General features: G+C 55.2%; 1 protein-coding gene and 1 long non-coding RNA gene across 2 annotated transcripts in view; one reads left to right on the top strand and one right to left on the bottom strand.

Moving 5' to 3' along the window:
• The window catches only part of LOC145530002 (uncharacterized), a 1,493,464-nt gene that overhangs the window by 639,793 nt on the left and 831,434 nt on the right, over positions 1-22,237 (bottom strand). Inside the window, exons 98-100 of the long non-coding RNA XR_014071397.1 lie at positions 20,299-20,410; positions 12,651-12,762; positions 5,001-5,112 (exon numbers count right to left, since the gene is read on the bottom strand). This is a non-coding gene — a long non-coding RNA (uncharacterized LOC145530002). The remainder of the gene's footprint in view (positions 1-5,000; positions 5,113-12,650; positions 12,763-20,298; positions 20,411-22,237) is intronic.
• Positions 16,462-20,407, top strand: LOC145529949 (uncharacterized). The gene is made up of 3 exons (XM_081550722.1): positions 16,462-16,631; positions 17,031-17,343; positions 17,594-20,407. Exons 1-3 carry the CDS (start codon positions 16,497-16,499, stop codon positions 18,229-18,231), a joined length of 1,086 nt encoding a protein of 361 aa, XP_081406848.1. The 5' UTR covers positions 16,462-16,496; the 3' UTR covers positions 18,232-20,407.

Genomic DNA, 22,237 nt, shown 5'->3' with positions numbered 1-22,237 from the left:
TCAGAAATGCAAAAGATAGGAAACGGAACATGAGAGACTCCTTGCAAGTGGTGTATCTGAGAAGGGGTTCATATGGAAAGAGACGAAGAATGCACAGCACTCAGATTCCAAGAAACACCACCACCACCCTTGACCCTTCCCCCATGACCAACTCCGACCTAAAGCCTTTCTCTCCCTCTAACCTATCCCTAAAACATAACCCTCATCTAATCATATACATGTGCATTCCTAGCATCCATCCATCCACACACGAGAGAGGAAGAGGAAGACACAGACTGAATCGAGAAGGGAAAAGAGAGGGACACAGACAGAGAGAGACACGGAACCAAAGAGAGGAAAGGAGTCGACGGTCCAGACTTTTCATCAATCTGTCTCGAAGGTAGAAGCAATGACAGCGCCCATCCACCCCAGAAGGGGGAAAAGGACGGAAGGTTTGGAGAGGAAAAGACAAGAACGCAGGGAGCCATTAGAAGCTCAGCCACCCGCAGAAGCCGAGCTGGGACACTTGAACAGAATCTCAATGGAAACAGAGGACCAGAAAGTTGGCTACTCTTTTCTATAAGAGAGGGAGACCTTCGAGTCTTCCTTTCGGTCCTCCAACTTGGATGCGGGGTCTCAAAACACTCAGGAGGGGGAGTGCCTTTTCCTGGGTACCACGGCGCATCCAGGCCTCGTTCTGCCCCATTCTGTGCTGTGTCAGCCCTGGATGGAGTCTTTCTTTCTGAAGTCTCAGCGCACAAGCTCCACGTGATATCGGCCCCAGGTGGAAAGGCATGGAGCTGCTCGTAGGCCGACAGACCTAGGAAGCAGATGGGAGAATGACCCCCACTCTGCAGATGGAGAGACTGGGGAAACCCTGAGGGGCATACGCTTGTCCAGGGCCACACCACTTATGAGAAGAAGGAGCCTGGTCTGAGAGCAGCGGGGTCCTCGGAGCTCAGGCCCTGGCTGCACCCAGGCCTCCCCAGGGCTGTGGGCTGGGCTGTGTGGCTGTCACTGTGCCTGCACATGGCCTAAGGGGGGTGGTCGAGCAGTCAGAAACCCAGAGATTCCCTCGGAAATTTTGGGGAAGGGACTTCAGCACGAACCCCAGGAAATGATGTCACCTGCCGGCAACAGAACCCAACAGAACCCGCAACCCGGGTATCCAGGCCTCCAGAGCGGAGAGGAGCCCCCAGCCAGATCACTTGCTGCCAGGATGTTCTGCTGTTTGCCCCTGCCCAGAGGCCGGGGCCTCAGGAGAGCTCACAGGCAGTGTGCGTGGGCACCCTGTCGACGTTGGCTCAGGGCACCCCCGAGAGGCCTCTGGCCCTTTGCCCGGAGAAACAGAAAGGTAACACGGGGAGCCCCAGGCCGGGCCAGCCCACCTCTCCCATGCCACCCGGAAACACCGGGTCCTTTGCCTGTGTGTGTGGATGCGGGTTTCTCGGGGTGTGTCTCCCTCAAGGAAGCCCAGGCGGATGTGGGGTCAGAAGCCTGCGGGCAAGTTGTGTCCACACCCCAGGGGAGAGCAGGCTGGCTGGGATGGGGAGAGTGCGGGCAGCGCCGGCCGCCCAGGCTGGCCTCACACACTCAGGTGGGTCTCTTTCGTCCCGGGTGGGGATCTGAGCAGACACACGTCTCTGACCCTTCTGGGAAGAGAAGTTCGAGCAGGCAGAAGCAGCGGCTCCACTGGCCAGGCCCAGCTCGGAAAAGTCCCAGCATGGCTGGCTGACGGTCACTGTCGTTGCAGAGCTTCCCACGTGATGAGGCCGAGGACGGGGACACCCCGTCCACCTCCCGGAGGGAGGGGTCGGAGCACCACCCCCCCGCCCCTGAGGCCCAGTGCAGGCTCCAGGTGAGCGTGCCCACGGAGGCATCAGCCCCACCGGGGGCGAAGCGGAGGCGGGGAAGGCCTGCTGCCGAGACACCACACAGGATACACCCGGCGGCCCAGTCTGAGGCTGCCACGGAGCTCAGCACACCCGGCTCCGACCCAGAGTCCCGAGAACCCCAGCCTCTGAGGCAGCAGGAGGACCTGGAGCCCAGCACGCCAGAGCACAGAGGTGAGGACGCTGGGGCTGGTGCACGGGAGTGTGTGGGGAGGGGGTGCTGAGCTACACAGGGACGAGTCCCCGAAAGATGCTGCTGGGCCTGCAGCAAGCGCTGGCCTCACACCCCCACCCCCATCTTGCACACTTCAGTCCCAAAAGACATCCGACCCTGGGTATTCTTTGGGAATCTCTTGGAAGCTTTCTGTCCCGGGATACGCACATGCCAAGGCTGGCCTGTGGGCAAACTTTGCTTCTCCCCCAGCTCTAGCACTGGCCTCCAACTGGAACCAGGCTCCACTTCCCAGACCTGTCCCTACAGAGGTGGTGGCTCCAGGTGCAGGACCCAGGGATCCACCGAGGGCAGATGGAGAACCGAGACTTGCCCTCGCAGAGACACCAGGCCAGCTGGGTTCTGGCCAGCACACCGGGCACATCGGATCTCCGTGCCTGCAGGACCCCCAGCCCCAGGCACTGATGTCCCACCCCCTCAGCCAGAACCTCCACCTCCACGTGCACCTGTACCTGCTCGGGCTTTGGCAGGAGAACCCGAGGCAGAGGAGGAGTCACCGCCTCGGCAGGGAGAGCCTGCCCTGGCTCCCGCGCAACACCCAGACGCCGACGATGACTCACCCACCCCTGCAGGAAGAACGAGCCCCCGCTCTGGACAGAGACCCAGAGCCCTTGCCGGAAACACCACGTCCAGGGGAGCGGTCGGCTCTGCCGCCTCCATCCCTGTCGGCTCACCGTGGACGCTGTCAACTCGGTCTGCCCCCAGGGGACATGGAGTTCCTTTCCCCTGAACTGCTTTGCATTTGGTTTGTTTCCACCTTTCTGGTGATGTTTTATTTTTTGTATGGTTTCCTGTATTTTTGTTGGTTAAGTTGGGAACTTGTTGGTTAAGTTAGTAAACTTTTTCATCATTGTTGCAATTTGGGAACACTGTTGTGTAACTCTGGTGATACTGTGTTACCATCACCACTTTGTGGTTTCAGACCCGTTTGATCTTTATGCCCCACCCCCCAACAAAGCCTGGATTCAAGGCAAGCATGCCCTGTTCATCCCTCCCCCCGATCCTGAACACAATTTCATCTTTTCTTTCTGCATTCCTTCCTATATTCTTGGTGTCCCCAATCAATGACTCTCAGTGAAATGACTGAAGGAGTTTCTTTCGGACTCTCCACCTACTGTAAGACTCCATTGGAGAGTTCTCATTTTTATGTCATTTGAACTAGCCTTTGATAGCTGACAGGACGGTGTACGTCCTTTCAAGATATCATGTGCCAAACGAAGCCCTTTTGGCAAATGCCATCATTATCTCCAGGCAGGCATTGCTGTTTGAAGGGTGACATCTCAGCCAGAAGGCAGAGGCTGAGCTCCTCTTGTTGCACCAGCTCCCAAAAGAAGCCAAGAAAGGGAGCTGGAACAACAAACCACCCCAACGCCCAGGAAAGCGTTCTTCACGACAGAAGGCTAGAAAATGACCCAACAACCTTGTGGCCCAGAACCCCTCTAGAAAAATCACTGTTCCATAAAAAAGAGAAACACGTGGGAAGTTCCAAGGAGAGGCAATGCCCATGGCCAGTGTACTTTAGAGACGGCCTGACCGCTCCGGGGAAGACACGCACCGACGGAACCCCTTGGGAAACAGCAGTGAGAGTCCTCACCGTCGTAAGGGTTTCCTCTGGGGACAACCTGCCCTGGGCACCACATGAGGGAGCAGACCGGCTTCTCTTCCTCTGCCCCCACACCATTCACTCATGAAGGCAGCTCAGGTGTTCTCATGCCCTGCCTGCCTGCCTGCCTGCCTGGCTCATCCGTGAGCTGTGACCACCTCCAGGGCAGGACTCCACCTTCTCCTCTCTGTGTACCGTGAATCTGCACACAGTGGGCTTTCAGAACCTTAGGAGACTTGAGCCATTCCCACTCGAGCCAGAACCCTCCCCAGGAAGGAAAACGGCTGTGGAGTCATTTTGGCCCCAGCACTGGTTCCGAAAGCCTGGCGGCTCCTACAGCCTCTACGGTGTGAAGAGGGAGGTCCCTTTTGACAGAGCTTTCCGGCTGTCAGATCTAAGCTGTTGTTTCACTCTCAGCTGTGTCTCTTCCGTTGCAGCCAGGTGGGCCACGCTGCTCCAAAGGGGCTCACAAGCTGAGTGGCAAGGGAGGTATTGAGAGGACAGGGATGGCTACAACGTGCTGCAAACTGAGTGAGGGTCCCCACAATCCTCAGCAAAGGTCTGTGGTGTGCAAGTGGGGAGTAGAGGGCCCCCAAGTTCCAAAGGAAGGGAGGTACTCGGGAGCTAAAGCCCTTGGCTGCTGTGGTAGCAGCTGCAGATGGCAGCTCGTCCACAGTGCACTTCGAATGAGGTCATATGAGCGGGACTCTGGAAATGGCTCCGAAATCAAGAGAAAGGGGTCAGGGTATGTGGGAATCCGGCGGGGGTGGGGGGTGGATGAAGGAAGGTGTCCTTCCTCTCTCCAGTGCAATTTGGTTTGGTGAGTCTCAAAGCTACCAGATGGCACTTCCCAAGTCAGGCCCCCGCAGGAATCAGGGTGGGCTGCGTGCCTCGGCGCCTGCTACAGGGACAAGCCACACCAGTGGCCTCCCTGAGCTCAAATGGCCGGATCTGGGGGTTCTGTCTGGGTGCACACCTCCTTGCTCTGGCCAAGTTCCCCCCTTCTCTGAGCACCAGCTTCATCCTCTCGAATGAGGACATCGATTGCTACCTTGGCACGTTACTCCCTTCATCCTGTGAAGACTCATTAGGCTTATCCTACAATTACTAGCTGGCCCGAAGAGATATCTCCTGAATCCAGATTAAGCTGGAGTCTCCCAGGCTCATCTGGCATGTCTTCCCTGAAGTCTGCCAAAACCCACACCCTTGCATTTCCAGGGACTCCCCTTAGCCAGCTGGGCAGAAAACCCAGCATGGTTCAAACAAGCTGACAGACAAGCGGGAGAGGACTCACGGGCAGACGGCCTCCCTCAGGTCTCTGGTGGAGCTCTGGGACCACAGCAGCAGCGGGCCATCTCAGACCCTGGGCTCAGCAGCGCCCTCATTCTCAGGCCGGCGGCTCTGCCCTGAGGGGAGCAGGAAGGTCACCAACTGCCGCAGGCGGACCTCAAGCCCCTCCCACTGCTGGAGCCTGACCTCCCCCGGCCCCACCCCTTCCCCTACCCCAGCAGGACGAGAGCTCGTCTTCCCCTGGCTTCCAACGTGAGGCCCGGCCCCGGGCCCCGATTGGGCACTGCCCCAGTCCGGAGCCAATCACAGTGGCCAGGGAGGTGGAACGCACCGATTGGCCAGGGCCAGGTCATGTGACCATACTCCCCAGGAAACTCAAACCTTACCAAGATTCCCTAACAAACCAATGAACAAAATTATCCAGTAAAGGCAAACCGTACTTTTTAATGAGGCCAATGTCACAGAAAAAAAAAAAAAATCCTTCACAATGAACTGCTCAAGGAAGCTACTAAATAAGCTTTCAGAAAAGTTAAGACGTTTTTTTTTTTTTAATAGGGTGACGGAGAGCTATACCTTTCCCATCTATGTGAATTTAGGTTTAAACTAGATTTCCCTCGGCTATTATATAAGACAAAAAACCCCACATCACCCCCTTTCACTCCCCCCACCCCCAAAAAGTGTTTTAGTCTATTGAATTTTTGTGTCCTCAGTTGTGTCTGATTCACGGCAACTCACGAACTCTACACAGCCAGGCTCTTCCGTCCATGGAATTCAGGGCAATTTTTTTCTGTCACAGCAAATGCCCACCCTGGGTGATCCAAAGGCAAGGGCTCAGAGGCTCCTGAGAGTCTAACTCCTTTCAGCCGAGCACAGAGCTGGCTCCTCACTGGGATGCCTGTGGCCTGGGGCTCCCAGAGGGGAGAGCAGCACTCGCCCCACCGTGTGGTCACTGCTGGAAGTGCAGGCTGCTCCTCACTCCCCCTTGACAGTGTCCCTGAGGGCAGAACAGTGTGAATCTACTCAAGGTGGAAACGCAAACTCCGATGCAACCAAACTTCCCACAAGGTCTCCAAAACCACTCAGGAACAGGGAATTGGAAACTGCAGGGCATGACATGAATGGAGATGGAGACTTGACACCTTACACCGAGTTCACTTCCAGTTATCCCTAGACAAAGTTTCCATGAAAACTTGTCACAAATCTAGAAGAACAATGAGCAGAAACCGGACACGTGCTTTGAGTCTTCACACACAAAACAAAAAGGCAGCCCACAAAACAACCCAGAGAATACAGTGGACTTTGCAAAATCAAAGATATCTACTGTGGGAAAGACCTCATTACAAAAGCAAAAGACAGGTCATACATCGCGAGACGAATGAGTGGAAACACAAAGCTTCTCAAGGATGTGTCTCCAAACAGACAAAGAACACCAACACGACAAGCCTGTGAAAACTAGGGAAAGGTCTGAAGGGACAGCAGACTGAGGAAGACACACACAGAGTATCCCGGATGATGTCCAGCACTGAGGGCCTGAAGAAACAACAGTCTAGTTGCACTCCCTCAGGCCTGTGTGACCCTGGATGAGGCCTCTGTTTCCCGGTGGCTCTGAGAGATGGACAGGGAGGAAGGGGAAGAGAAATCACTTGCATTTCTAATACTCACAGCAAAGTCTTCCAATGAGAAGGGAATTATCACCCCCACTGACAATGCCATTCACTGAAGTGATACCCACGAGTCCATCTAACCCAGAAGGGAAGGAAGGACCTGTTCTCACAAAACGGCGAGAGATGGAAGAAGGAAGATCAAGCCCACACCAACCACTGGAAAGAGAAGCTGTGCTCAGGGCTTGAAAGAATTCCTATTGGGAAAATGATGTCACAGCCCCACAAGGCAATCCACAGCTTCGATGCTATTCCTCCCAAAATGCCAATGCATTTTCGCACCGAACAAAGAATTGCAAAAGGGGTACGGAAACAGAAAAGAGCCTAAATTGTCAATACAATCCGACGAAAAAGCCCCGATACGGACATCCAAGGTTGTGTGAAAGGAAATTAGACGACCAAACTAGGATCCTCAGGAGAGTATCGGAGAAGGCGATGGCGACCCACTCCAGTACTCTTGCCTGGAAAACGCCCTGGACGGAGGAGCCTGGTAGGCTGCAGGCCATGGGGTCGCGCAGAGTCAGACACGACTGAAGTGACTTAGGCGCAGCGGCAGCAGCAGGACAGTATGCTATTGGGAATACAACAACACACACAGATCCAGATCGATGGAATAAAGTTGAGGGTCCAGAAACAAACCCCGGCATCCATGGTCAACTCATCTCTGACACAAAAGGGGAGAATATCCAAATGGGAACAAGAAAGCCTCTTCAATAAATGTCCATGGGAAAACCAGACAGCTACATCTGAAGAACGCTATTGGTTTTGATCTCACACCACCTCAATATCGGGGAAAAACCTCACCCTAAAGACTGATGTCATGAGACAGCTAGAAAGAAGCGTAGGTCAAAGGCTCCTTAACATCAGAGTCTCCTTGCCATTTGCTGGGCCGAGGTAGAAATGGGTCTCTTCAAGTAAGGGAAAGAGGAAAACGAAGTACGCCAATGGGTTTCCATCCAATGGAACCTCTTCACAACAGAGAAGCTAAGCATTCAGAAATGCAAAAGATAGGAAACGGAACATGAGAGACTCCTTGCAAGTGGTGTATCTGAGAAGGGGTTCATATGGAAAGAGACGAAGAACGCACAGCACTCAGATTCCAAGAAACACCACCACCACCCTTGACCCTTCCCCCATGACCAACTCCGACCTAAAGCCTTTCTCTCCCTCTAACCTATCCCTAAAACATAACCCTCATCTAATCATATACATGTGCATTCCTAGAATCCATCCATCCACACACGAGAGAGAAAGAGGAAGACACAGACTGAATCGAGAAGGGAAAAGAGAGGGACACAGCCAGAGAGAGACACGGAACCAAAGAGAGGAAAGGAGTCGACGGTCCAGACTTTTCATCAATCTGTCTCGAAGGTAGAAGCAATGACAGCGCCCATCCACCCCAGAAGGGGGAAAAGGACGGAAGGTTTGGAGAGGAAAAGACAAGAACGCAGGGAGCCATTAGAAGCTCAGCCACCCGCAGAAGCCGAGCTGGGACACTTGAACAGAATCTCAATGGAAACAGAGGACCAGAAAGTTGGCTACTCTTTTCTATAAGAGAGGGAGACCTTCGAGTCTTCCTTTCGGTCCTCCAACTTGGATGCGGGGTCTCAAAACACTCAGGAGGGGGAGTGCCTTTTCCTGGGTACCACGGCGCATCCAGGCCTCGTTCTGCCCCATTCTGTGCTGTGTCAGCCCTGGATGGAGTCTTTCTTTCTGAAGTCTCAGCGCACAAGCTCCACGTGATATCGGCCCCAGGTGGAAAGGCATGGAGCTGCTCGTAGGCCGACAGACCTAGGAAGCAGATGGGAGAATGACCCCCACTCTGCAGATGGAGAGACTGGGGAAACCCTGAGGGGCATACGCTTGTCCAGGGCCACACCACTTATGAGAAGAAGGAGCCTGGTCTGAGAGCAGCGGGGTCCTCGGAGCTCAGGCCCTGGCTGCACCCAGGCCTCCCCAGGGCTGTGGGCTGGGCTGTGTGGCTGTCAATGTGCCTGCACATGGCCTAAGGGGGGTGGTCGAGCAGTCAGAAACCCAGAGATTCCCTTGGGAAGTTTTGGGGAAGAGACCTCAGCACGAACCCCAGGAAATGATGTCTCCTGCCGGCAACAGAACCCAACAGAACCCGCAACCCGGGTATCCAGGCCTCCAGAGCGGAGAGGAGCCCCCAGCCAGATCACTTGCTGCCAGGATGTTCTGCTGTTTGCCCCTGCCCAGAGGCCGGGGCCTGAGGAGAGCTCACAGGCAGTGTGCGTGGGCACCCTGTCGACGTTGGCTCAGGGCACCCCCGAGAGGCCTCTGGCCCTTTGCCCGGAGAAACAGAAAGGTAACACGGGGAGCCCCAGGCCGGGCCAGCCCACCTCTCCCATGCCACCCGGAAACACCGGGTCCTTTGCCTGTGTGTGTGGATGCGGGTTTCTCGGGGTGTGTCTCCCTCAAGGAAGCCCAGGCGGATGTGGGGTCAGAAGCCTGCGGGCAAGTTGTGTCCACACCCCAGGGGAGAGCAGGCTGGCTGGGATGGGGAGAGTGCGGGCAGCGCCGGCCGCCCAGGCTGGCCTCACACCCTCAGGTGGGTCTCTTTCGTCCCGGGTGGGGATCTGAGCAGACACACGTCTCTGACCCTTCTGGGAAGAGAAGTTCGAGCAGGCAGAAGCAGCGGCTCCACTGGCCAGGCCCAGCTCGGAAAAGTCCCAGCATGGCTGGCTGACGGTCACTGTCGTTGCAGAGCTTCCCACGTGATGAGGCCGAGGACGGGGACACCCCGTCCACCTCCCGGAGGGAGGGGTCGGAGCACCACCCCCCCGCCCCTGAGGCCCAGTGCAGGCTCCAGGTGAGCGTGCCCACGGAGGCATCAGCCCCACCGGGGGCGAAGCGGAGGCGGGGAAGGCCTGCTGCCGAGACACCACACAGGATACACCCGGCGGCCCAGTCTGAGGCTGCCACGGAGCTCAGCACACCCGGCTCCGACCCAGAGTCCTGAGAACCCCAGCCTCTGAGGCAGCAGGAGGACCTGGAGCCCAGCACGCCAGAGCACAGAGGTGAGGACGCTGGGGCTGGTGCACGGGAGTGTGTGGGGAGGGGGTGCTGAGCTACACAGGGACGAGTCCCCGAAAGATGCTGCTGGGCCTGCAGCAAGCGCTGGCCTCACACCCCCACCCCCATCTTGCACACTTCAGTCCCAAAAGACATCCGACCCTGGGTATTCTTTGGGAATCTCTTGGAAGCTTTCTGTCCCGGGATACGCACATGCCAAGGCTGGCCTGTGGGCAAACTTTGCTTCTCCCCCAGCTCTAGCACTGGCCTCCAACTGGAACCAGGCTCCACTTCCCAGACCTGTCCCTACAGAGGTGGTGGCTCCAGGTGCAGGACCCAGGGATCCACCGAGGGCAGATGGAGAACCGAGACTTGCCCTCGCAGAGACACCAGGCCAGCTGGGTTCTGGCCAGCACACCGGGCAGATCGGATCTCCGTGCCTGCAGGACCCCCAGCCCCAGGCACTGATGTCCCACCCCCTCAGCCAGAACCTCCACCTCCACGTGCACCTGTACCTGCTCGGGCTTTGGCAGGAGAACCCGAGGCAGAGGAGGAGTCACCGCCTCGGCAGGGAGAGCCTGCCCTGGCTCCCGCGCAACACCCAGACGCCGACGATGACTCACCCACCCCTGCAGGAAGAACGAGCCCCCGCTCTGGACAGAGACCCAGAGCCCTTGCCGGAAACACCACGTCCAGGGGAGCGGTCGGCTCTGCCGCCTCCATCCCTGTCGGCTCACCGTGGACGCTGTCAACTCGGTCTGCCCCCAGGGGACATGGAGTTCCTTTCCCCTGAACTGCTTTGCATTTGGTTTGTTTCCACCTTTCTGGTGATGTTTTATTTTTTGTATGGTTTCCTGTATTTTTGTTGGTTAAGTTGGGAACTTGTTGGTTAAGTTAGTAAACTTTTTCATCATTGTTGCAATTTGGGAACACTGTTGTGTAACTCTGGTGATACTGTGTTACCATCACCACTTTGTGGTTTCAGACCCGTTTGATCTTTATGCCCCACCCCCCAACAAAGCCTGGATTCAAGGCAAGCACGCCCTGTTCATCCCTCCCCCCGATCCTGAACACAATTTCATCTTTTCTTTCTGCATTCCTTCCTATATTCTTGGTGTCCCCAATCAATGACTCTCAGTGAAATGACTGAAGGAGTTTCTTTCGGACTCTCCACCTACTGTAAGACTCCATTGGAGAGTTCTCATTTTTATGTCATTTGAACTAGCCTTTGATAGCTGACAGGACGGTGTACGTCCTTTCAAGATATCATGTGCCAAACGAAGCCCTTTTGGCAAATGCCATCATTATCTCCAGGCAGGCATTGCTGTTTGAAGGGTGACATCTCAGCCAGAAGGCAGAGGCTGAGCTCCTCTTGTTGCACCAGCTCCCAAAAGAAGCCAAGAAAGGGAGCTGGAACAACAAACCACCCCAACGCCCAGGAAAGCGTTCTTCACGACAGAAGGCTAGAAAATGACCCAACAACCTTGTGGCCCAGAACCCCTCTAGAAAAATCACTGTTCCATAAAAAAGAGAAACACGTGGGAAGTTCCAAGGAGAGGCAATGCCCATGGCCAGTGTACTTTAGAGACGGCCTGACCGCTCCGGGGAAGACACGCACCGACGGAACCCCTTGGGAAACAGCAGTGAGAGTCCTCACCGTCGTAAGGGTTTCCTCTGGGGACAACCTGCCCTGGGCACCACATGAGGGAGCAGACCGGCTTCTCTTCCTCTGCCCCCACACCATTCACTCATGAAGGCAGCTCAGGTGTTCTCATGCCCTGCCTGCCTGCCTGCCTGCCTGGCTCATCCGTGAGCTGTGACCACCTCCAGGGCAGGACTCCACCTTCTCCTCTCTGTGTACCGTGAATCTGCACACAGTGGGCTTTCAGAACCTTAGGAGACTTGAGCCATTCCCACTCGAGCCAGAACCCTCCCCAGGAAGGAAAACGGCTGTGGAGTCATTTTGGCCCCAGCACTGGTTCCGAAAGCCTGGCGGCTCCTACAGCCTCTACGGTGTGAAGAGGGAGGTCCCTTTTGACAGAGCTTTCCGGCTGTCAGATCTAAGCTGTTGTTTCACTGTCAGCTGTGTCTCTTCCGTTGCAGCCAGGTGGGCCACGCTGCTCCAAAGGGGCTCACAAGCTGAGTGGCAAGGGAGGTATTGAGAGGACAGGGATGGCTACAACGTGCTGCAAACTGAGTGAGGGTCCCCACAATCCTCAGCAAAGGTCTGTGGTGTGCAAGTGGGGAGTAGAGGGCCCCCAAGTTCCAAAGGAAGGGAGGTACTCGGGAGCTAAAGCCCTTGGCTGCTGTGGTAGCAGCTGCAGATGGCAGCTCGTCCACAGTGCACTTCGAATGAGGTCATATGAGCGGGACTCTGGAAATGGCTCCGAAATCAAGAGAAAGGGGTCAGGGTATGTGGGAATCCGGCGGGGGTGGGGGGTGGATGAAGGAAGGTGTCCTTCCTCTCTCCAGTGCAATTTGGTTTGGTGAGTCTCAAAGCTACCAGATGGCACTTCCCAAGTCAGGCCCCCGCAGGAATCAGGGTGGGCTGCGTGCCTCGGCGCCTGCTACAGGGACAAGCCACACCAGTGGCCTCCCTGAGCTCAAATGGCCGGATCTGGGGGTTCTGTCTGGGTGCACACCTCCTTGCTCTGGCCAAGTTCCCCCCTTCTCTGAGCACCAGCTTCATCCTCTCGAATGAGGACATCGATTGCTACCTTGGCACGTTACTCCCTTCATCCTGTGAAGACTCATTAGGCTTATCCTACAATTACTAGCTGGCCCGAAGAGATATCTCCTGAATCCAGATTAAGCTGGAGTCTCCCAGGCTCATCTGGCATGTCTTCCCTGAAGTCTGCCAAAACCCACACCCTTGCATTTCCAGGGACTCCCCTTAGCCAGCTGGGCAGAAAACCCAGCATGGTTCAAACAAGCTGACAGACAAGCGGGAGAGGACTCACGGGCAGACGGCCTCCCTCAGGTCTCTGGTGGAGCTCTGGGACCACAGCAGCAGCGGGCCATCTCAGACCCTGGGCTCAGCAGCGCCCTCATTCTCAGGCCGGCGGCTCTGCCCTGAGGGGAGCAGGAAGGTCACCAACTGCCGCAGGCGGACCTCAAGCCCCTCCCACTGCTGGAGCCTGACCTCCCCCGGCCCCACCCCTTCCCCTACCCCAGCAGGACGAGAGCTCGTCTTCCCCTGGCTTCCAACGTGAGGCCCGGCCCCGGGCCCCGATTGGGCACTGCCCCAGTCCGGAGCCAATCACAGTGGCCAGGGAGGTGGAACGCACCGATTGGCCAGGGCCAGGTCATGTGACCATACTCCCCAGGAAACTCAAACCTTACCAAGATTCCCTAACAAACCAATGAACAAAATTATCCAGTAAAGGCAAACCGTACTTTTTAATGAGGCCAATGTCACAGAAAAAAAAAAAAATCCTTCACAATGAACTGCTCAAGGAAGCTACTAAATAAGCTTTCAGAAAAGTTAAGACGTTTTTTTTTTTTTAATAGGGTGACGGAGAGCTATACCTTTCCCATCTATGTGAATTTAGGTTTAAACTAGATTTCCCTCGGCTATTATATAAGACAAAAAACCCCACATCACCCCCTTTCACTCCCCCCACCCCCAAAAAGTGTTTTAGTCTATTGAATTTTTGTGTCCTCAGTTGTGTCTGATTCACGGCAACTCACGAACTCTACACAGCCAGGCTCTTCCGTCCATGGAATTCAGGGCAATTTTTTTCTGTCACAGCAAATGCCCACCCTGGGTGATCCAAAGGCAAGGGCTCAGAGGCTCCTGAGAGTCTAACTCCTTTCAGCCGAGCACAGAGCTGGCTCCTCACTGGGATGCCTGTGGCCTGGGGCTCCCAGAGGGGAGAGCAGCACTCGCCCCACCGTGTGGTCACTGCTGGAAGTGCAGGCTGCTCCTCACTCCCCCTTGACAGTGTCCCTGAGGGCAGAACAGTGTGAATCTACTCAAGGTGGAAACGCAAACTCCGATGCAACCAAACTTCCCACAAGGTCTCCAAAACCACTCAGGAACAGGGAATTGGAAACTGCAGGGCATGACATGAATGGAGATGGAGACTTGACACCTTACACCGAGTTCACTTCCAGTTATCCCTAGACAAAGTTTCCATGAAAACTTGTCACAAATCTAGAAGAACAATGAGCAGAAACCGGACACGTGCTTTGAGTCTTCACACACAAAACAAAAAGGCAGCCCACAAAACAACCCAGAGAATACAGTGGACTTTGCAAAATCAAAGATATCTACTGTGGGAAAGACCTCATTACAAAAGCAAAAGACAGGTCATACATCGCGAGACGAATGAGTGGAAACACAAAGCTTCTCAAGGATGTGTCTCCAAACAGACAAAGAACACCAACACGACAAGCCTGTGAAAACTAGGGAAAGGTCTGAAGGGACAGCAGACTGAGGAAGACACACACAGAGTATCCCGGATGATGTCCAGCACTGAGGGCCTGAAGAAACAACAGTCTAGTTGCACTCCCTCAGGCCTGTGTGACCCTGGATGAGGCCTCTGTTTCCCGGTGGCTCTGAGAGATGGACAGGGAGGAAGGGGAAGAGAAATCACTTGCATTTCTAATACTCACAGCAAAGTCTTCCAATGAGAAGGGAATTATCACCCCCACTGACAATGCCATTCACTGAAGTGATACCCACGAGTCCATCTAACCCAGAAGGGAAGGAAGGACCTGTTCTCACAAAACGGCGAGAGATGGAAGAAGGAAGATCAAGCCCACACCAACCACTGGAAAGAGAAGCTGTGCTCAGGGCTTGAAAGAATTCCTATTGGGAAAATGATGTCACAGCCCCACAAGGCAATCCACAGCTTCGATGCTATTCCTCCCAAAATGCCAATGCATTTTCGCACCGAACAAAGAATTGCAAAAGGGGTACGGAAACAGAAAAGAGCCTAAATTGTCAATACAATCCGACGAAAAAGCCCCGATACGGACATCCAAGGTTGTGTGAAAGGAAATTAGACGACCAAACTAGGATCCTCAGGAGAGTATCGGAGAAGGCGATGGCGACCCACTCCAGTACTCTTGCCTGGAAAACGCCCTGGACGGAGGAGCCTGGTAGGCTGCAGGCCATGGGGTCGCGCAGAGTCAGACACGACTGAAGTGACTTAGGCGCAGCGGCAGCAGCAGGACAGTATGCTATTGGGAATACAACAACACACACAGATCCAGATCGATGGAATAAAGTTGAGGGTCCAGAAACAAACCCCGGCATCCATGGTCAACTCATCTCTGACACAAAAGGGGAGAATATCCAAATGGGAACAAGAAAGCCTCTTCAATAAATGTCCATGGGAAAACCAGACAGCTACATCTGAAGAACGCTATTGGTTTTGATCTCACACCACCTCAATATCGGGAAAAAACCTCACCCTAAAGACTGATGTCATGAGACAGCTAGAAAGAAGCGTAGGTCAAAGGCTCCTTAACATCAGAGTCTCCTTGCCATTTGCTGGGCGGAGGTAGAAATGGGTCTCTTCAAGTAAGGGAAAGAGGAAAACGAAGTACGCCAATGGGTTTCCATCCAATGGAACCTCTTCACAACAGAGAAGCTAAGCATTCAGAAATGCAAAAGATGGGAAACGGAACATGAGAGAATCCTTGCAAGTGGTGTATCTGAGAAGGGGTTCATATGGAAAGAGACGAAGAATGCACAGCACTCAGATTCCAAGAAACACCACCACCACCCTTGACCCTTCCCCCATGACCAACTCCGACCTAAAGCCTTTCTCTCCCTCTAACCTATCCCTAAAACATAACCCTCATCTAATCATATACATGTGCATTCCTAGCATCCATCCATCCACACACGAGAGAGAAAGAGGAAGACACAGACTGAATCGAGAAGGGAAAAGAGAGGGACACAGACAGAGAGAGACACGGAACCAAAGAGAGGAAAGGAGTCGACGGTCCAGACTTTTCATCAATCTGTCTCGAAGGTAGAAGCAATGACAGCGCCCATCCACCCCAGAAGGGGGAAAAGGACGGACGGTTTGGAGAGGAAAAGACAAGAACGCAGGGAGCCATTAGAAGCTCAGCCACCCGCAGAAGCCGAGCTGGGACACTTGAACAGAATCTCAATGGAAACAGAGGACCAGAAAGTTGGCTACTCTTTTCTATAAGAGAGGAGACCTTCGAGTCTTCCTTTCGCGCCTCCAACTTGGATGCGGGGTCTCAAAACACTCAGGAGGGGGAGTGCCTTTTCCTGGGTACCACGGCGCATCCAGGCCTCATTCTGCCCCATTCTGTGCTGTGTCAGCCCTGGATGGAGTCTTTCTTTCTGAAGTCTCAGCGCACAAGCTCCACGTGATATCGGCCCCAGGTGGAAAGGCATGGAGCTGCTCGTAGGCCGACAGACCTAGGAAGCAGATGGGAGAATGACCCCCACTCTGCAGATGGAGAGACTGGGGAAACCCTGAGGGGCATACGCTTGTCCAGGGCCACACCACTTATGAGAAGAAGGAGCCTGGTCTGAGAGCAGCGGGGTCCTCGGAGCTCAGGCCCTGGCTGCACCCAGGCCTCCCCAGGGCTGTGGGCTGGGCTGTGTGGCTGTCACTGTGCCTGCACATGGCCTAAGGGGGGTGGTCGAGCAGTCAGAAACCCAGAGATTCCCTCGGGAAGTTTTGGGGAAGGGACTTCAGCACGAACCCCAGGAAATGATGTCACCTGCCGGCAACAGAACCCAACAGAACCCGCAACCCGGGTATCCAGGCCTCCAGAGCGGAGAGGAGCCCCCAGCCAGATCACTTGCTGCCAGGATGTTCTGCTGTTTGCCCCTGCCCAGAGGCCGGGGCCTCAGGAGAGCTCACAGGCAGTGTGCGTGGGCACCCTGTCAACGTTGGCTCAGGGCACCCCCGAGAGGCCTCTGGCCCTTTGCCCGGAGAAACAGAAAGGTAACACGGGGAGCCCCAGGCCGGGCCAGCCCACCTCTCCCATGCCACCCGGAAACACCGGGTCCTTTGCCTGTGTGTGTGGATGCGGGTTTCTCGGGGTGTGTCTCCCTCAAGGAAGCCCAGGCGGATGTGGGGTCAGAAGCCTGCGGGCAAGTTGTGTCCACACCCCAGGGGAGAGCAGGCTGGCTGGGATGGGGAGAGTGCGGGCAGCGCCGGCCGCCCAGGCTGGCCTCACACCCTCAGGTGGGTCTCTTTTGTCCCGGGTGAGGATCTGAGCAGACACACGTCTCTGACCCTTCTGGGAAGAGAAGTTCGAGCAGGCAGAAGCAGCGGCTCCACTGGCCAGGCCCAGCTCGGAAAAGTCCCAGCATGGCTGGCTGACGGTCACTGTCGTTGCAGAGCTTCCCACGTGATGAGGCCGAGGACGGGGACACCCCGTCCACCTCCCGGAGGGAGGGGTCGGAGCACCACCCCCCCGCCCCTGAGGCCCAGTGCAGGCTCCAGGTGAGCGTGCCCACGGAGGCATCAGCCCCACCGGGGGCGAAGCGGAGGCGGGGAAGGCCTGCTGCCGAGACACCACACAGGATACACCCGGCGGCCCAGTCTGAGGCTGCCACGGAGCTCAGCACACCCGGCTCCGACCCAGAGTCCCGAGAACCCCAGCCTCTGAGGCAGCAGGAGGACCTGGAGCCCAGCACGCCAGAGCACAGAGGTGAGGACGCTGGGGCTGGTGCACGGGAGTGTGTGGGGAGGGGGTGCTGAGCTACACAGGGACGAGTCCCCGAAAGATGCTGCTGGGCCTGCAGCAAGCGCTGGCCTCACACCCCCACCCCCATCTTGCACACTTCAGTCCCAAAAGACATCCGACCCTGGGTATTCTTTGGGAATCTCTTGGAAGCTTTCTGTCCCGGGATACGCACATGCCAAGGCTGGCCTGTGGGCAAACATTGCTTCTCCCCCAGCTCTAGCACTGGCCTCCAACTGGAACCAGGCTCCACTTCCCAGACCTGTCCCTACAGAGGTGGTGGCTCCAGGTGCAGGACCCAGGGATCCACCGAGGGCAGATGGAGAACCGAGACTTGCCCTCGCAGAGACACCAGGCCAGCTGGGTTCTGGCCAGCACACCGGGCAGATCGGATCTCCGTGCCTGCAGGACCCCCAGCCCCAGGCACTGACGTCCCACCCCCTCAGCCAGAACCTCCACCTCCACGTGCACCTGTACCTGCTCGGGCTTTGGCAGGAGAACCCGAGGCAGAGGAGGAGTCACCGCCTCGGCAGGGAGAGCCTGCCCTGGCTCCCGCGCAACACCCAGACGCCGACGATGACTCACCCACCCCTGCAGGAAGAACGAGCCCCCGCTCTGGACAGAGACCCAGAGCCCTTGCCGGAAACACCACGTCCAGGGGAGCGGTCGGCTCTGCCGCCTCCATCCCTGTCGGCTCACCGTGGACGCTGTCAACTCGGTCTGCCCCCAGGGGACATGGAGTTCCTTTCCCCTGAACTGCTTTGCATTTGGTTTGTTTCCACCTTTCTGGTGATGTTTTATTTTTTGTATGGTTTCCTGTATTTTTGTTGGTTAAGTTGGGAACTTGTTGGTTAAGTTAGTAAACTTTTTCATCATTGTTGCAATTTGGGAACACTGTTGTGTAACTCTGGTGATACTGTGTTACCATCACCACTTTGTGGTTTCAGACCCGTTTGATCTTTATGCCCCACCCCCCAACAAAGCCTGGATTCAAGGCAAGCACGCCCTGTTCATCCCTCCCCCCGATCCTGAACACAATTTCATCTTTTCTTTCTGCATTCCTTCCTATATTCTTGGTGTCCCCAATCAATGACTCTCAGTGAAATGACTGAAGGAGTTTCTTTCGGACTCTCCACCTACTGTAAGACTCCATTGGAGAGTTCTCATTTTTATGTCATTTGAACTAGCCTTTGATAGCTGACAGGACGGTGTACGTCCTTTCAAGATATCATGTGCCAAACGAAGCCCTTTTGGCAAATGCCAACATTATCTCCAGGCAGGCATTGCTGTTTGAAGGGTGACATCTCAGCCAGAAGGCAGAGGCTGAGCTCCTCTTGTTGCACCAGCTCCCAAAAGAAGCCAAGAAAGGGAGCTGGAACAACAAACCACCCCAACGCCCAGGAAAGCGTTCTTCACGACAGAAGGCTAGAAAATGACCCAACAACCTTGTGGCCCAGAACCCCTCTAGAAAAATCACTGTTCCATAAAAAAGAGAAACACGTGGGAAGTTCCAAGGAGAGGCAATGCCCATGGCCAGTGTACTTTAGAGACGGCCTGACCGCTCCGGGGAAGACACGCACCGACGGAACCCCTTGGGAAACAGCAGTGAGAGTCCTCACCGTCGTAAGGGTTTCCTCTGGGGACAACCTGCCCTGGGCACCACATGAGGGAGCAGACCGGCTTCTCTTCCTCTGCCCCCACACCATTCACTCATGAAGGCAGCCCAGGAGTTCTCATGCCCTGCCTGCCTGCCTGCCTGCCTGGCTCATCCGTGAGCTGTGACCACCTCCAGGGCAGGACTCCACCTTCTCCTCTCTGTGTACCGTGAATCTGCACACAGTGGGCTTTCAGAACCTTAGGAGACTTGAGCCATTCCCACTCGAGCCAGAACCCTCCCCAGGAAGGAAAACGGCTGTGGAGTCATTTTGGCCCCAGCACTGGTTCCGAAAGCCTGGCGGCTCCTACAGCCTCTACGGTGTGAAGAGGGAGGTCCCTTTTGACAGAGCTTTCCGGCTGTCAGATCTAAGCTGTTGTTTCACTGTCAGCTGTGTCTCTTCCGTTGCAGCCAGGTGGGCCACGCTGCTCCAAAGGGGCTCACAAGCTGAGTGGCAAGGGAGGTATTGAGAGGACAGGGATGGCTACAACGTGCTGCAAACTGAGTGAGGGTCCCCACAATCCTCAGCAAAGGTCTGTGGTGTGCAAGTGGGGAGTAGAGGGCCCCCAAGTTCCAAAGGAAGGGAGGTACTCGGGAGCTGAAGCCCTTGGCTGCTGTGGTAGCAGCTGCAGATGGCAGCTCGTCCACAGTGCACTTCGAATGAGGTCATATGAGCGGGACTCTGGAAATGGCTCCGAAGTCAAGAGAAAGGGGTCAGGGTATGTGGGAATCCGGCGGGGGTGGGGGGTGGATGAAGGAAGGTGTCCTTCCTCTCTCCAGTGCAATTTGGTTTGGTGAGTCTCAAAGCTACCAGATGGCACTTCCCAAGTCAGGCCCCCGCAGGAATCAGGGTGGGCTGCGTGCCTCGGCCCCTGCCACAGGGACAAGCCACACCAGTGGCCTCCCTGAGCTCAAATGGCCGGATCTGGGGGTTCTGTCTGGGTGCACACCTCCTTGCTCTGGCCAAGTTCCCCCCTTCTCTGAGCACCAGCTTCATCCTCTCGAATGAGGACATCGATTGCTACCTTGGCACGTTACTCTCTTCATCCTGTGAAGACTCATTAGGCTTATCCTACAATTACTAGCTGGCCCGAAGAGATATCTCCTGAATCCAGATTAAGCTGGAGTCTCCCAGGCTCATCTGGCATGTCTTCCCTGAAGTCTGCCAAAACCCACACCCTTGCATTTCCAGGGACTCCCCTTAGCCAGCTGGGCAGAAAACCCAGCATGGTTCAAACAAGCTGACAGACAAGCGGGAGAGGACTCACGGGCAGACGGCCTCCCTCAGGTCTCGGGTGGAGCTCTGGGACCACAGCAGCAGCGGGCCATCCCAGCCCCTGGGCTCAGCAGCGCCCTCATTCTCAGGCCGGCGGCTCTGACCTGAGGGGAGCAGGAAGGTCACCAACTGCCGCAGGCGGACCTCAAGCCCCTCCCACTGCTGGAGCCTGACCTCCCCTGGCCCCACCCCTTCCCCTACCCCAGCAGGACGAGAGCTCGTCTTCCCCTGGCTTCCAACGTGAGGCCCGGCCCCGGGCCCCGATTGGGCACTGCCTCAGTCCGGAGCCAATCACAGTGGCCAGGGAGGTGGAACACACCGATTGGCCAGGGCCAGGTCATGTGACCATACTCCCCAGGAAACTCAAATATTACCAAGATTCCCTAACAAACCAAATGAACAAAATTATCCAGTAAAGGCAAACCGTACTTTTTAATGAGGCCAATGTCACAGAAAAAAAAAAAAAATCCTTCACAATGAACTGCTCAAGGAAGCTACTAAATAAGCTTTCAGAAAAGTTAAGACTTTTTTTTTTTTTTTAATAGGGTGACGGAGAGCTATACCTTTCCCATCTATGTGAATTTAGGTTTAAACTAGATTTCCCTCGGCTATTATATAAGACAAAAAACCCCACATCACCCCCTTTCACTCCCCCCACCCCCAAAAAGTGTTTTAGTCTATTGAATTTTTGTGTCCTCAGTTGTGTCTGATTCACGGCAACTCACGAACTCTACACAGCCAGGCTCTTCCGTCCATGGAATTCAGGGCAATTTTTTTCTGTCACAGCAAATGCCCACCCTGGGTGATCCAAAGGCAAGGGCTCAGAGGCTCCTGAGAGACTAACTCCTTTCAGCTGAGCACAGAGCTGGCTCCTCACTGGGATGCCTGTGGCCTGGGGCTCCCAGAGGGGAGAGCAGCACTCGCCCCACCGTGTGGTCACTGCTGGAAGTGCAGGCTGCTCCTCACTCCCCCTTGACAGTGTCCCTGAGGGCAGAACAGTGTGAATCTACTCAAGGTGGAAACGCAAACTCCGATGCAACCAAACTTCCCACAAGGTCTCCAAAACCACTCAGGAACAGGGAATTGGAAACTGCAGGGCATGACATGAATGGAGATGGAGACTTGACACCTTACACCGAGTTCACTTCCAGTTATCCCTAGACAAAGTTTCCATGAAAACTTGTCACAAATCTAGAAGAACAATGAGCAGAAACCGGACACGTGCTTTGAGTCTTCACACACAAAACAAAAAGGCAGCCCACAAAACAACCCAGAGAATACAGTGGACTTTGCAAAATCAAAGATATCTACTGTGGGAAAGACCTCATTACAAAAGCAAAAGACAGGTCATACATCGCGAGACGAATGAGTGGAAACACAAAGCTTCTCAAGGATGTGTCTCCAAACAGACAAAGAACATCAACACGACAAGCCTGTGAAAACTAGGGAAAGGTCTGAAGGGACAGCAGACTGAGGAAGACACACACAGAGTATCCCGGATGATGTCCAGCACTGAGGGCCTGAAGAAACAACAGTCTAGTTGCACTCCCTCAGGCCTGTGTGACCCTGGATGAGGCCTCTGTTTCCCGGTGGCTCTGAGAGATGGACAGGGAGGAAGGGGAAGAGAAATCACTTGCATTTCTAATACTCACAGCAAAGTCTTCCAATGAGAAGGGAATTATCACCCCCACTGACAATGCCATTCACTGAAGTGATACCCACGAGTCCATCTAACCCAGAAGGGAAGGAAGGACCTGTTCTCACAAAACGGCGAGAGATGGAAGAAGGAAGATCAAGCCCACACCAACCACTGGAAAGAGAAGCTGTGCTCAGGGCTTGAAAGAATTCCTATTGGGAAAATGATGTCACAGCCCCACAAGGCAATCCACAGCTTCGATGCTATTCCTCCCAAAATGCCAATGCATTTTCGC

Source organism: Giraffa tippelskirchi, chromosome 12 (assembly GCF_054371585.1).
Source record: "Giraffa tippelskirchi isolate mGirTip1 chromosome 12, T2T-mGirTip1v1.2.pri, whole genome shotgun sequence".
NCBI classification, from domain to species: Eukaryota; Metazoa; Chordata; class Mammalia; order Artiodactyla; family Giraffidae; genus Giraffa; species Giraffa tippelskirchi.
The sequence above is the reverse complement of the archived record's forward strand: the minus strand, read 5'-3'. Positions and strand labels throughout refer to the sequence as shown.

Coding starts and splice junctions, on each gene's coding strand:
- LOC145529949 (XM_081550722.1), top strand. CDS start 16,497: ATGTTCTGCTGTTTGCCCCTGCCCAGAGGCCGGGGCCTCAGGAGAGCT. Junction 16,632..17,030: donor TTGCCCGGAGAAACAGAAAG/GTAACACGGGGA, acceptor CTGTCGTTGCAG/AGCTTCCCACGTGATGAGGC. Junction 17,344..17,593: donor CAGCACGCCAGAGCACAGAG/GTGAGGACGCTG, acceptor CTTCTCCCCCAG/CTCTAGCACTGGCCTCCAAC.